Source organism: Monodelphis domestica, chromosome 3 (genome assembly GCF_027887165.1).
Source record: "Monodelphis domestica isolate mMonDom1 chromosome 3, mMonDom1.pri, whole genome shotgun sequence".
Lineage (NCBI taxonomy): Eukaryota > Metazoa > Chordata > Mammalia > Didelphimorphia > Didelphidae > Monodelphis > Monodelphis domestica.
Window position 1 is genome coordinate 138,646,218 of NC_077229.1, and position 13,420 is coordinate 138,659,637.

The 13,420-nt window shown below is 37.0% G+C and overlaps 1 protein-coding gene across 2 annotated transcripts in view; it reads left to right on the top strand.

The window, feature by feature from the left end:
* The window catches only part of DERL1 (derlin 1), a 38,399-nt gene that overhangs the window by 12,934 nt on the left and 12,045 nt on the right, over nt 1-13,420 (top strand). For both annotated transcript variants that reach the window (XM_001370311.4, XM_056823142.1), the window contains exons 2-6: nt 1,069-1,180; nt 5,809-5,873; nt 7,090-7,116; nt 8,232-8,327; nt 9,434-9,486. In XM_001370311.4, coding sequence (XP_001370348.1) covers nt 1,069-1,180; nt 5,809-5,873; nt 7,090-7,116; nt 8,232-8,327; nt 9,434-9,486 — 353 coding nt within the window. The remainder of the gene's footprint in view (nt 1-1,068; nt 1,181-5,808; nt 5,874-7,089; nt 7,117-8,231; nt 8,328-9,433; nt 9,487-13,420) is intronic.

Sequence of the window (13,420 nt, forward strand, 5' to 3'; positions counted from 1 at the left end):
TAGAGGCATCTACTGTAGGTGGCCTTTTTGAAACTTGCTAATACCTCACTTTGTTGTTGAGGTAATGTATACAGGTGCTTTGTAAATCTTAAAGCACTATATGAATATGAATTCTGGGTTGCCTACACATAGGTCCTGGAATGAATTTTTGTGTGTCTACTTACTTTAGTGAACTTCTCTCCCTTCCTTGCCCTCCAAGTCCACTCTGAATTGAGAAGTGCAGCAGCTAGAAGGCAGTTAGTTAATAGAGAGCCCTGAATTTGGAGTCCAGAATATCTGAGTTGAAATCCTCCTGTCTCAGTTACTTCTACCTGTGCAATCCTGCCCAAGTCACAGCCTCTCTCCATATTTAGTTGCTTATTTGTAAATGAAGGTGGTAATAGTCTGCTCTCTTACAGGATTGCTGTGAGGGGCAAATGAGATAAATTTGTAAAGTGCATTACAAAGCTTAAAGTTCTATAGAAATATTACTATTGTTATTGTTATTAGACCTGGAGAAAGCCTGCCCAGGAAGTAATAGGGTTTCTTCTTACCACTCCTCAGTGATTTGGAAGTTGGATTTATAGGATCCCAGGAAAAACCTGGGTATCCATAAGATAAGACTTAAAAATTAGCACTTACATAGCACTTAGACTTAAGAGAAGACTTAAAAATTACCACTTACATAGCACTTAGAAGTTTGTAGAAGCACTTTAAACCTATTATTCTTGCTTGTTCCTCATCCTAGCTCTGTGAGGTAGGTCATATTATTATCCCCATTTTACAGATAAGGAAACTGAGGCCAAGAGGTGAAGTGACTTGCCTAGAGTCACATAGCTCTTGTGTTTCTGAGACAGAAGTTGAACACAGGCCTTTCTGACTATAAATTCCATGCCCTACCCACTGTGCTACATGTCTGACTTTGTTAATGGTTTCTTTCAACTCTTGAGATAGGAGAGTGCTTATCATTGTAGTATGCTTATTGCCATTAGGGGAGAGAGCTCTGCCAGCATCTAATTTTGGTTTTACTTTGTTTCAGAATGAGCTAAACTTATTAATGTTTTTAAATCTTTGTTTTGATTTGAACAGATATGGAGGCCAGTCACTGCCACTTTTTTTTTCCCAGTTGGCCCAGGAACTGGATTTCTCTATTTGGTGAATTTGTATTTCTTATATCAGTATTCTACACGACTAGAAACAGGTATGTTTTCCTTTACAATGATTTCCATATGGGTGTGGGCTTTTCAGTGTGGTCTTTGCATAATAAATCTGTCCAAACGCTTTCTTCTTTGATTGGGATATTGAGGGCAATTAGGAAGAAAACCTAAATTATGCCTTATATCAGAGAAAAATTGCTTGTCTTAATGTTGATCTTTTATTTGTAAATGGGTAGGCTTGCTTTACTGTCACATTTTTTTGGTTGGTGTGGGGAAAGGTGAAGCATCTTGGATAATTAAGGCTAGATATAGTTTTAAGGGGAAGTCATTTAAAGAGAAACTTAATTCAGCTTAGCTCCTTGCTTGGGAAAACCTTCAGCAAAAAATTTCTATTCACTAAATTGTATTCCCCCTAGTACTCTTCTGTGCTCTTGTGAATTGCTGCTTATGTTAAGAGATAATAAATCGATACTACTCTGATAAAATATGAAAATAATTTGACTGTTAAACCTAAATTATTTTGAAAAGGTTGATTGACTTCAGAATTTTTATATTCTTAAAACAAAATGACTTTTAGCTTAGGATATAGATTGAGGATCTTGAACTGCCCTTGATTCTAATATAAAGTTTATGCCACTGAAAAATGGGAGTTACAGCTTTGGTATTAGGGAAATATGAGGCCCATTTAACATTTTAAACTTGGAAAAAAGTTTATGTTGAACTTTTTTTAAACTGATACTCTCAATAGGAAGTTTTTATTAAAATGTATAGATAGAATTACAGTCATTCTACATATATGCATATTCTGTCATGAACTTTAATCCTTGGAAAAGAGCTTCCAGCTCATCCAGGTTCTCATTTTACATATGAAGAAACTTCAGAGAGACACTAAGTAATTTGTCCAAGGTTGCACAGCTGTTTGATGGCAAAAGGTCTTCTGAATATCAGTGTTGAATGGGGAAGGTGGGTAGCATAGTGGATAGAGCACCAGGCCTGGAGTAGGGAGGGTTCAAATCTGGATTCAGATACTTACTAGTTGACTAGCCTTTGCCATTCTTCTGTCTTAAAATTGTTACTAAGACAGAAGGAAAGAATTAAAAAAAATATCAATGTTGAACTAAAAATGATAGTCATTTGGCATACCTGTCCCCTGGCATATACTTATTGAGCATCTTGTTTCCCTTCATGGAATAGTTTTTGGATGACCAATAAGAACTTTTCCAACTCAAAATCCATTCTTCGGCTAGCAGTACTTACATGTCTTCTGGGTAGATTATTGATGGCTAGTTTTTAATTCCAGACTGACTTTTCCTAGTATGCTTGGCCTGTTTAGGCCCATCTCTATTTACCCAGCCAGTATTTTCTCAGGAAATGTAAAAACCCGACCTATACTTAATTAGATATATCTATTGGGGAAAAAAAAATGTGTTTTAAGGACAAGTGTACTTTTGATTGTCTTCTATTTTTTGCAGTTGTACCCTACCTATTTGCATGACTAATTGAAAGGTGACTTTAGCCACAAATGTCAGTGAGCAAACATGATTCCCCACCAAATCGCATAAGGAGTCAGAGTTAGAAGAAGAGCTAAGAGATCATTTTGTTCAGTCTTTTAATTTTTGAGATGAAGGACTTAGGGTCCGGAAAATTCATTTATTTATTTATTTGTGAAGCCATTACCTTCTGCCTCATAATTGATATTAGGTATCAGTTTCAAGGCAGAAGAGTGGTAAAGATAAAGGCTAGGCAATTGGGGTTTAAGTGACTTGCTCAGGGTCACATAGGTAGGAATTGTCTGAGGCTAGATTTGAACCCAAGACCCTCCCATCTCCAGACCTGGCACTTTATCCACTGAGACACCTGGCTGCCCCTGAGATCCAGAAAACTTAAGTGGCCTGTTGAAGACTATATAGCTTTTTTTAGGACAGTCACTTCTAGAGCTCAGGGTTTCTGTCTTCCAGCTCAGTACTTTATACTAGATTCAGTAAATTGAACTTGATGCAATTTTTATCAGCCCCAGGTGTTGCTTCCTGAATATTTACCAGCCTGACCAAATTTTTAAGGTGCTCAGTATGTGTGGGTGCTTGCTTATTTATGAGGCTTCTGATTTGAATGGGAAATTGCAATTTGAGATCTGTTAATTTGCAAGTTTTAATTCACTCAAGTAACTAAAATGTCAGTTTCTTCAGTTTGTGTGATTACAATGTCTTAAGTACTCTGAATCTGAAGTTGTCTTAGAAAAAAATTGTAAGATTGAAAGCTATCTCAAAGGCTCAAAGCCTTTATTCAGAAATCCCATTGGACTTAGATTTTATCACTAGGAGATTCTGTCGTTAGGCTTCTCAGTGTGGTGGTTGGAATACCATACACTGCAATGTGGCAGTTGAGGGGAAACAAAGGAATTCAGAAGAGACCAGTGCTCAGTAGTGTAGACTGGATTCTGCTGGGAGTATAAATCTCCTTCTGACTTTCTTTTCAGTATCCTTAAAGATTCCCTGTAATCAGGAATAGTCTAGTATGTTCTGGTCAAGATACTTTCTGCCAAGCTTCAGTTTCCTCTGCTATAAAAATCATTAGCAGCACCTACCATTGCAGAGGTGTCTAAAAATCAAATGTGATAACATAAAGAGAGACCTTTGCAAACCTTAAAAGTGTCACAAATGCTATTATTATTACTGCTATGACTAATAAAATTCAGTTCAACCCACATAGCTTAAATCTTTGCTATGTGTTAGGCCCTGTGCTAGCCACATATCATATTATAATTATAATACATCATAGAATTGGCTGATAGGAACGAGTTACCTTTTGTAGTAGGTACACCTCCCTGTGGAAGAAGGGAGCTGACATACTGGAATGACTTTAAGTTTAGGATTTTATGTATCTACATCATTTAAAATGCCTGAAAGGCTTGTTTTAAGTTAGCCCTTTATTTGTTCCATTGATTTTTGACCTCCATCTCAAATGTAGGAGAGGAGTTGTATGTGTGAGCAGTGTTACAGGTGGCAGGACAAGCTTGGGTGTGTGCTCCAGTGACATGAAATAAACCCTAGCCTAGAAATCAGTGTCTCAGGCCTTGTCTTGTTTCTGACATAAACCTGCTGTGTGACTTGGGGCAAGTTTCTTTATTTCTTTGGTTCTTGATTCTACAAAATAAGGAAGACACTTCCCTTCTTACATTAGAGAAATTTTCTAAGCCTCTATACACTTTCACAATACAAAATGTAGTAGATATGACATTGCTACCATATTTGAAAAAATGATTGACATCTGGAACATAGTAATTCTTTGTTAAATGTTTTCACTAAAATGGTTCCTTTTATTAGGAAATACTTTGCTAATAACGGAATTTGCATTTTATTTCATGGATTTTGAAGGATCAGTGAATGATTTTTTAGAGCTGAGGTTTGAGGGTACTAAATTAAGACTTAAAAAAATCCTTCAAATCCATAACTTTTGTTTTAGTATCAATTATAGGACAGAAAAAACGGCAAGGCTAGGCAATTGGGGTTAATTGACTTGCCCAGGGTCACACAGCTTAGGTGTATCTGAGGGCACTTGAACCCAGGCCTTCCTTACTCTGGGCCTGGAGCTTTGTCCACTGTGCTACCTAGCTGTTCTAAGCTCATATATTGTTAAAGAAATATTTTGCTGTTTACCCTCAACCTAGTTCTTTCTCTGCTTGGTGTGTCTCCCTCCTTACCCCTCCAGTACTTTCAGGAACACAAACCTCTTGTAAAAGGAAGACTGATTTTATTCTAGGATCACACGTTGCCCCAGTTACAGTGGAATGACTGGCACATGCCATATGGCCACTAGCTTTTTGGAAGACCCTTGCATACTGCCTTATATAGGACTTGGGAGTCAGATGAACTGGATTCAAGCCATGACTTTTCATTTACTAGCTCTATGATTATAGGCAAGTCATTAAACTTCTCCAATTCTCAGTTTTCTAAAATGGACATAATGCTACCATCATACAGGATAGTTGTAAGGAGGAATTGACACAGCATACTTGGAAGTGCTTTGTAAATGATAATAATTATTTAAATGTAGTTATTGATACTTATATGCTATATAATTGTAGAGAAACATGGGACCTTAGTTGTTAATCTAGTCCCTTAAAATAACAAGGGAGACTTTTAAGATACAGAGTAGTCAAGTGACTTGCCTGAGGGCACATGCTAGTTAGTGACAAAGCTTTGATAAGACTCTAAGTCTTCTGGACTTTGTCCAGTACATCTTCTGTGATGCTTAATGCTGGCTAGCTGCAGTTTTTCCCCATCTCTCATCCCTATGGTCTCCCTTGGTGTGATTATCCTTAGAGAGTTTTGATTTAGTCCCAGGGCAGTGCATCAAAAGCTTTGTATTGAAATTCAGATGGGAAACCAGAGCTGACTTTATTGCAGTGACTTGAGTTTGGGGTTTTATATATCCGCATCATTTAAAATGACTGAAAGCTTTATTTTAAATTAGCCCTTTTTCATTTTATTCAGCAGTCTCTCTCCTGCCCCTCCCTCCACCCCCATGAAATTGACTTTCTTTGTATGGCTTTCCACCATTATTTTTTGTTCCCTTATTTATTCTGGAAATGTGGTCTTTTATTTATTTGTTATTTTTGCCACAGGACACTTCTTGATCTGGAAATCTGAATTTGTTTGTTTTTTGTTTTCAGGGGCTTTTGATGGAAGGCCAGCAGACTATATGTTCATGCTCCTTTTTAACTGGATTTGCATCGTTGTATCCTTCTGCTCGTCGTCGTTATTTTCCTTGTTAGAATGAGCCCCTCCTTTTCGTGTTTTGAAAATCCAACAGGATTTCATCAAACCCTGCACAGTGTTGGTCTCTTTGCTTGCTAGTTAATCCAGCCTCTTCTTAAAAGCTACCCCAGGGTTGAGAAGAGCTTGTGATGCTTTTTTCTCACCCTTTCCTTTGTGAGACTTTTTTGCATTTTTCTTGTGGGTTTCATTCCTGTTCTTGCTTCCTGTTCTTTGTGTTCTCATGTGTGACAGCTCATTGACTGCAGAAAGAAGAGATGCGATACCTTAAGGGAGCTTTGGAAACTGTGGTTATCTTGGAAATAGAGTCTGAAATCAGCACCCTTTTGTCACTACGTTGTTGCCCTCGGCTTCAGGTACTCAGTGGTAATTAAGCCCCCCCCTCCAATAAAGAACCCATCTCCGTAAAAGGACAGCATGGAGTCCGCTTTGCTCTTTGCATCAACAGAATTGTCAGCAGGCCGGGCCCTCCAGCTTCCGAGTCCTTATGACAGACGGTGAGATCAGCAGAAGGAAGGAACTCAGTGGTTCAGATCCTGTGCAGAGTTGGTGAGGCTGGCAGCAAGAAAAATTGCCTTTGGGTTTTTAAACTTCCATTTTCAGCTTGGAAGAGAGCCAGTAAATAGGGCCCTGTTGGGTCTTTTTTCTCCTTCTTTTTGGGAAGTTGCTTTCTGACTGTAGCCACTCTTTGAAGTTCCAATAATGAGCACAGCCCCAAGGAGCATTGGCAGTCCCCATTCCAGAGGGATGAGCACTTGCATTCTCTGCCTGAGAGAGAAATGCTGAAACTCTTAGAAGAGAGGGCAGAGGCTAGGCAGATTTGAGTTGTGTACATAAAAGCACTTCATTTCTACTGTTGCTTGTTTCTTGATGCGTCTATTTAAAAATGTGAAGAGTCACCACAGACTGTGGCAGCAAACTGTATGTGCTTGGACAATTTTAAGCAAACTGAACTTTGGAAAATGTTTTTCACTTCTTAATTTCACTCTCATGCTTCAAAGGAATGTCTTGGACCAGATAAACCCCCGACACACCCCTTCCAACTCAGAGTCTGTGAAGGAAAACCCTTATATTGAAAAACACCACCACTACCACCAGCTACCAGAAACCAATAACGAGATCAGATTTGATTATGCCCATTATTTCCTGTTGAGTTTTCTTTAACTATACAAACTAAGATTACTGGTTTAGTAATGGACATGCAGGTAAGTACCTCCATTAACAATACTTACTTGTTTGCAAAGATTAACATATTAACTACTTCTTTCAGAAGAATTGCTTGTATATTGCATGTATGTGCTTTGGGATTTTAAAATAACAACATTTGATTCCAAATAAGCATTTAGCATGAGAAAATTGGTGATACTTAAAACAGTGCTTTGGGGACTTACTTGCCTGTTTCTTGCCTTGTGTTGTCTTTAGCTCTCTCTTAAGATAATGGACATAATGCTTATAATGTCCTTCAAGTAGAAAAAGAAAGGGAGTAGAATTTTGAAGAAAGCATTTGTCCTGCTTGCTAGCAAAATCATCAGTATGCATTTTCTTCTCTCTCTTAACATGTCACTTGTGTCTTTGTTAGATATTCCCAGCTGTGAGTTTCAGGTCGCCCCCTCCCTTTCCACTCCCACTCCCACATAGCTCTTGTTTGATAAAGTATCCATTGAATGGATTTATGTGGATTAATCCATTTGAAAGTAGGTAGTTGTGTTGTATCTTACCTTGTCTTGCCTGGTGGAATTGAGGCATTCATTTTGAGATTTGAGATTTTCTTTCCCTGCAATAGTAGTATTTAAATTGCTTTTGGTTACTAATCCTTTCATTTTCCTCTTTGATCAGGCATATGGCTATTGATTATCTCCAGTTTATCCTGCATATATCTTGTTGGTATTTTTTCATGTTTCTCTTGTTAGACTGGGAACTCCTTGAGAGCAGGGGTTACTTCCCCCTGACCCTTCTTTGTTATTTGTAGCACTTTGCACAGTGCCTGGCATAGGGAAGCTGTATAAGAATGCTTTATTGACTGACAGAAGATGGGTGCTTATTTATAGACTAAAAAATAAGTAGATTATGACTTTCAAAGATTAAATCTTAAAACTACTATATTTGAATAATGTTCCTTTTCCTCCTTGCATTCCAGCATAGAAGTATGTGTGTTCCCTCATTTTCTATCAAAAATAGTACCACCTTTGAGATGCTTGGGTGTCTCATCAGGTTAAGTTCTAGCCAGATAGGCATCAGAGAGAGTCAAGACCTAGCCGGATTTCTTTGTGAAGTCCCTCTGTTTCTTCCCTTGGCCTTACATGTCTGATTTCTTTTGCAGTTGCTGATGATTCCTTTGATCATGTCAGTCCTCTATGTCTGGGCCCAGCTAAACAGAGACATGATTGTATCATTTTGGTTTGGAACACGATTTAAGGTACATTCCCTGAAGAGGGAATTATTCTTCCTTCACCCCTCTGGATAGAGGGCTCAGCTTTCCTCTCTTGAGCTCTGAGATCTAGTTTCTGGCTTCTCCAGAAGAGGTCACTACAGAGCAATATACTACAGAAAACTCTAGTGTCTGATTTTATTTATTTAGTCTACTTAAAAGAGATTAATCTTGTCTGAACTCCTATGCTACTTTAATATGGATAACACCTGTTGGAGCAAAAGGTAGTAGGTGCTTTACCTCACCAAAAGGTCAATTTGTCTGAATGCAGGAAAGGTTTCTTTTGTAGAAATCCAAGTAGGAGGAAATGCTTCATTATTTAAAATCCTGTTTTTGAGCTTTTCCCGGCTCCTGTTTTCCTTTTATCTGATTACAGTTGTGTGGGTTTCAGGCCTAACCATGAAATGAATGATTGGGGTGGATATACTTTTGTTTCTCTTCAGCTCTGGGATAGAACTATTGAAGCCCCCTTGTTTTCTACAATTGAAAAAACTGAAAATGAGGGTTGTAGGTGACTTGCCTGTTTTTGTATAGTTAGTTCATAGTAGAAATGGCTTGTTTTAAGCCAGTCAACAACATCTCCATTGAAAAGTACAAAGTGTACTATAAATACCACTTATGAGCCAAGAGATGAAGGGGATCTTCCAAGACAGAAACAGTGAAGCAAGGCCAGTAAAGTGTCAGAAAAATGGGGCTCTGGCCCCAGCTCCTCTGGCCTCAGATATTCTGGGATGGGATGAGTCACTTCACCATTTTGGTGTTCAAGTCTCAATAATTCCTGCCCCTGGACACTGCTTCCCAGGGTGCTTATGTAATGAGCAAGGAAATGTGCTTTTGGGGCTTTCTTTCACTCTTTCTCCTCAGTTAAAGAACAGCAAACCACAATCAGGAGGTTTACAAGTCATGCACATGTACATGGCCTAGGTCAAGATTACATACATAATGATTTTGCCCATATATACCCTCAGTTTCTATGATGTAAAAAGTTTAGAAGTGGTTTTTATGCTCAAAAAGGCTTTGTTGAGTTCCATTCCTGCCTGTAGTGACTGATGAGGTGCTAGCCTGCTCATCTATTTGCGTATATTTCTTCTTAGGCCTGTTACTTACCTTGGGTCATTCTGGGATTCAACTACATCATTGGAGGATCGTAAGTATTATTTTATTTTGTTTGTTTCTTTGGGAATTTAATAATTTTTTTCTCCCCTTTACTCTCCTTTCAGTCTTTATAAATATTAGAGAACACTTTAGGAGCATCTAGGTGGCTTAGTAGATTGAGAGCCAGGCCTGGAAACAGAAAGAAGGTCCAGAGTTCAAATCTGACCTTAGACATTTCATAGTTGTGACCTTGGGGCAAATCATTTAATCTCAATTTCCTAACCTTTACTACTCTCTGACTTAGAATTAATACATAATATTCATTCCAAGACAAAAGGTAAGAGTTTTAAAAAGATAAAAGTTTAAAAATAGAGAGTACTTGCTTGGAATGTTCTGTTATTCCCATGAACAAGTAACTGTCTTGCACTAATGTTGCATTCTTTGCTTCCTTATTGATGCAACTTAATGAATCTAAGCGTACTAAGGACTTTTGCTATAAAATGGTTACCATTTTGATAATACACTATTCAGTAGCACATTTTAGTTGTAGTAGAAAGTGTCTTTGAACTTTTTCTTTATACAATATGTCTTCTTGTATTTTTCAAATTGATTTTGTGAATATGTAAAAAATGAGATGGGTTGATTGTCCCTCAGGAATATGATCTTTAAATAATCTAACTAAAATGATTGATTTATTGTCAATAATTTTAAAATGCTTAGGAAACTCTTATGTGGGGAGTCTTTTTTTTTTTGAAAATTTTATTTAATTAGTGAATTTAGAGTATTTTCCTTGGTTACAAGAATCATGTTCTTTCCCTCCCCCCCCGTCCCTCCTGTAGCCGACTCGCAATCCCACCGGGTTTTACATGTGTCCTTGATAAGAACCTGTTTCCATATTGTTGATGTGTGCACTAGGGTGATCATTTAGAGTCTATATCCCCAATCATATCCATGTGGGGATTATTTCACCAACCACAGAAGTACAAGTTTTTTCCTAGGTGGGATTTGTTTTCTTAAGTGTAAATAATTTTTTTAAGCACATGAATGGTCTGTCAAAGTTTGCTTATGAGGTCAGATTTCAAAGTCCTCTCATTTGAACATGCTTTTGTTGTTTTCATATGCAATATCTGGATTTCTACCAAACACTATTTAAATGTGGAATGAAGAGTCAGACTTAGGAAAATATTTGATCTAATAGGAATAAAAATGCTTTTTAGTTAAAATTTAATAACGAATGTATGTAGGTGGAAATAATCAACTTTTAGTGTGCTTTTATTAAACTCCTACTACATGCCAGGCATTGGTGATAAAATGACAAAAAGGAAATAATTCCTGCCCTCAAGAAACTTTACATTCTATGAATTCTTTATTTCTAAGAAGTGTAATCTGTTTTTTTGTTTTGTTTTGTTTTGTTTTGAATAACACTTACTTTCTGTCTTAGAATCAGTACTGTGTATTGGTTCAAAGAGTGGTAAGGGCTAGGCAATGGGGGTTAAGTATCTTGCCTGTGGTCACATAGCTAGGAAGTGTCTGAGGCCAAATTTGAACCCAGGACCTCCTGTCTCTAGGCCTGTATAATCTGATTTTGAATGACTCCAATGACCAATAGGTATGATATCTGTCTTGTCATCTTATACACAGCTAAGATTGTCTCTACTGAATAGTGAACTGAGAAAAGTTAATCATGGAAACAGTACCTGCACAGAGAATTTCTGTTTCTGAACTTGGGAAAGGAAATTGTTCTTCCTATACAAATTGAGAGAACCACCTCATTTGATTAATGTTGTCTGGGGATAGTTGTGCCTATTTACTGACAACTGACAAAAAGCATGGTAATCTTTGAAAAAGAGATTTTCAGTCTGGAAACAGAGGAAGAGCAAAGAGATGGTGATCTCTGTAATTTTAATTACATAGAAATTTCTAAATATAGGGTTGTGGAAAAAATAAAAGGGAAAAATTTATTATAGGGATATCCAGTGAAAGTCAAACTTGCTTTTGTATTTTTTTAAAAGATATTTTATTTTCCCAATTACATGTAATGATAATTTTCTACATACGTTTTCTGAAGTTATAAGACCCAAATTGTCTCTTTCACTCCCCTCTCTCTTTCCTTTTGGAGATGGTAAATAATTTATTCTGGGCTATACACAAATTATCATGTAAAGCATATTTCCATATTGGTGATTGTTGTGAGAGAATACTCATATAAAACCAAAACCTCAGAATAAAAACACAAACTAATGTGAAAATTAATATGCTTTGTTCTCTGTTCCCACTCCAACAGTTATTTCTCTAGAGATGGATAGCATTCTTTGTCTTAAGTCCCTCAGATGGATAGCATTCTTTGTCTTAAGTCCCTCAGAATTGTCCTGGGTCATCGTATTGCTGAGAGTAGCTAAGTCTTTCGCAGTTGGTCATCACACAATATTGCTGTTACTGTGTACAATATTCTCCTGATTCTGCTTGTTTCATTCTGCATCAATTCATGTAGGTCTTTCCAGCTTTTTCTGAAATCATCCTGCTCATCATTTTTTTGTAGCACAGTAGTATTCCATCACCATCATATACCACAGTTTGTTTAGTCATTCCCCAATAGATGGACATCCCTTTAATTTTCAAGTCTTTGCCACTACAAAAAGAGCTGCTCTAAATATGTATTTTTTTTTAACCCGTCACCTTCTGTCTTGGTTCCAAGGCAGAAGAGTGGTAAGAGCTAGGCAATGGAGGTTAAGTAACTTGCCCTGGGTCACACATCTGGGAAGTGTCTGAGGTCAGATTTGAACCTAGGACTTCCCATTTCTAGGCCTGGCTCTTAATGCACTGAGCTACCCAGCTGCCCCCTATAAGTATTTTTTTTTTATAAATAGGCCCTCTCTTACACCCCTCCCCCCTTTTTAAAAAAAATATCTGGGATACAGACCTAGTAGTGGTATCATTGGATCAGAGAGTATGCAGAGTTTTATAACTCTTAGAACTCTACTAACAATGCACTAGTGTCCCAGTTTTTCCACATCTCCTCATCCCACATTTATCATTTTCCTTTACTATCATATTGGCCTATCTGATAAGTGTGAGGTGGTATCTCCAAGTTATTTTAATTTCCCTTTCTCTAATCAACAGTGATTTAGAGCATATTTTCAGGTGATTATCAATACCTATCAATAGTTTTGATTTTTTTATCTTAAAGCAGCCTGATCAAATCCTTTGACCATTTGTCAATTGGGGAATGATTTGTCTTATAAATTTGACTTAGTTCTCTAAGTATTTTCTATATATTTGAGAAATGAGAACTTTTTCAGAGAAATTTGTTTTAAAAATTTCCCTCCAGTTTGTTGATTCCTTTCTAATCTTGGTTACATTGATTTTATTTCTACTAAGCCTTTTAAATTTAATATAGACAAAATTATTCATTTTACATCTTGTAATACTCTCTATCTTTTTGTTTGGTCATAAATTCTTCCCTTCTCCATAGATTTGACAGGTAAATTATTCTATGTTCCCATAATTTGCTTATGGTATTTCCCTTTATTTCTAAATCATATACCCATTTTGACCATATCTTGGGATAGGGTATGAGATATTGGGCTATATCTAGTTTCTTCCATAGTTTTCATTTTTCCCAGCATTTTTTGTCAAATAGTGAGTTCTTATCCTAAAAGCTGGGATCTTTGGGTTTATCATACTCTAGATTGTCATTATTGTATATCTAATCTGTTCCAGTGATCCGCTATTCTATTTCTTAACCAGTACCAGATCAAACTTTTCTTTGTTAGTGTAGTCATGGTGCCTTATATATCTCTTAAATTAATGACTTAAGGAATAAGCTGCAAATAGTTCTTCCCATTAATCTGTCCTGCTTTTCCTACTATCCTTGCCTTTTTGTCAGGGTTGTGAAGATTGTTGATCATGAGGATAGTTAGAAGCCATCTATTGTGAATTCTGTTAACTAAATTCCATATTTCAAATCTCAACATCAGTTCCTATTA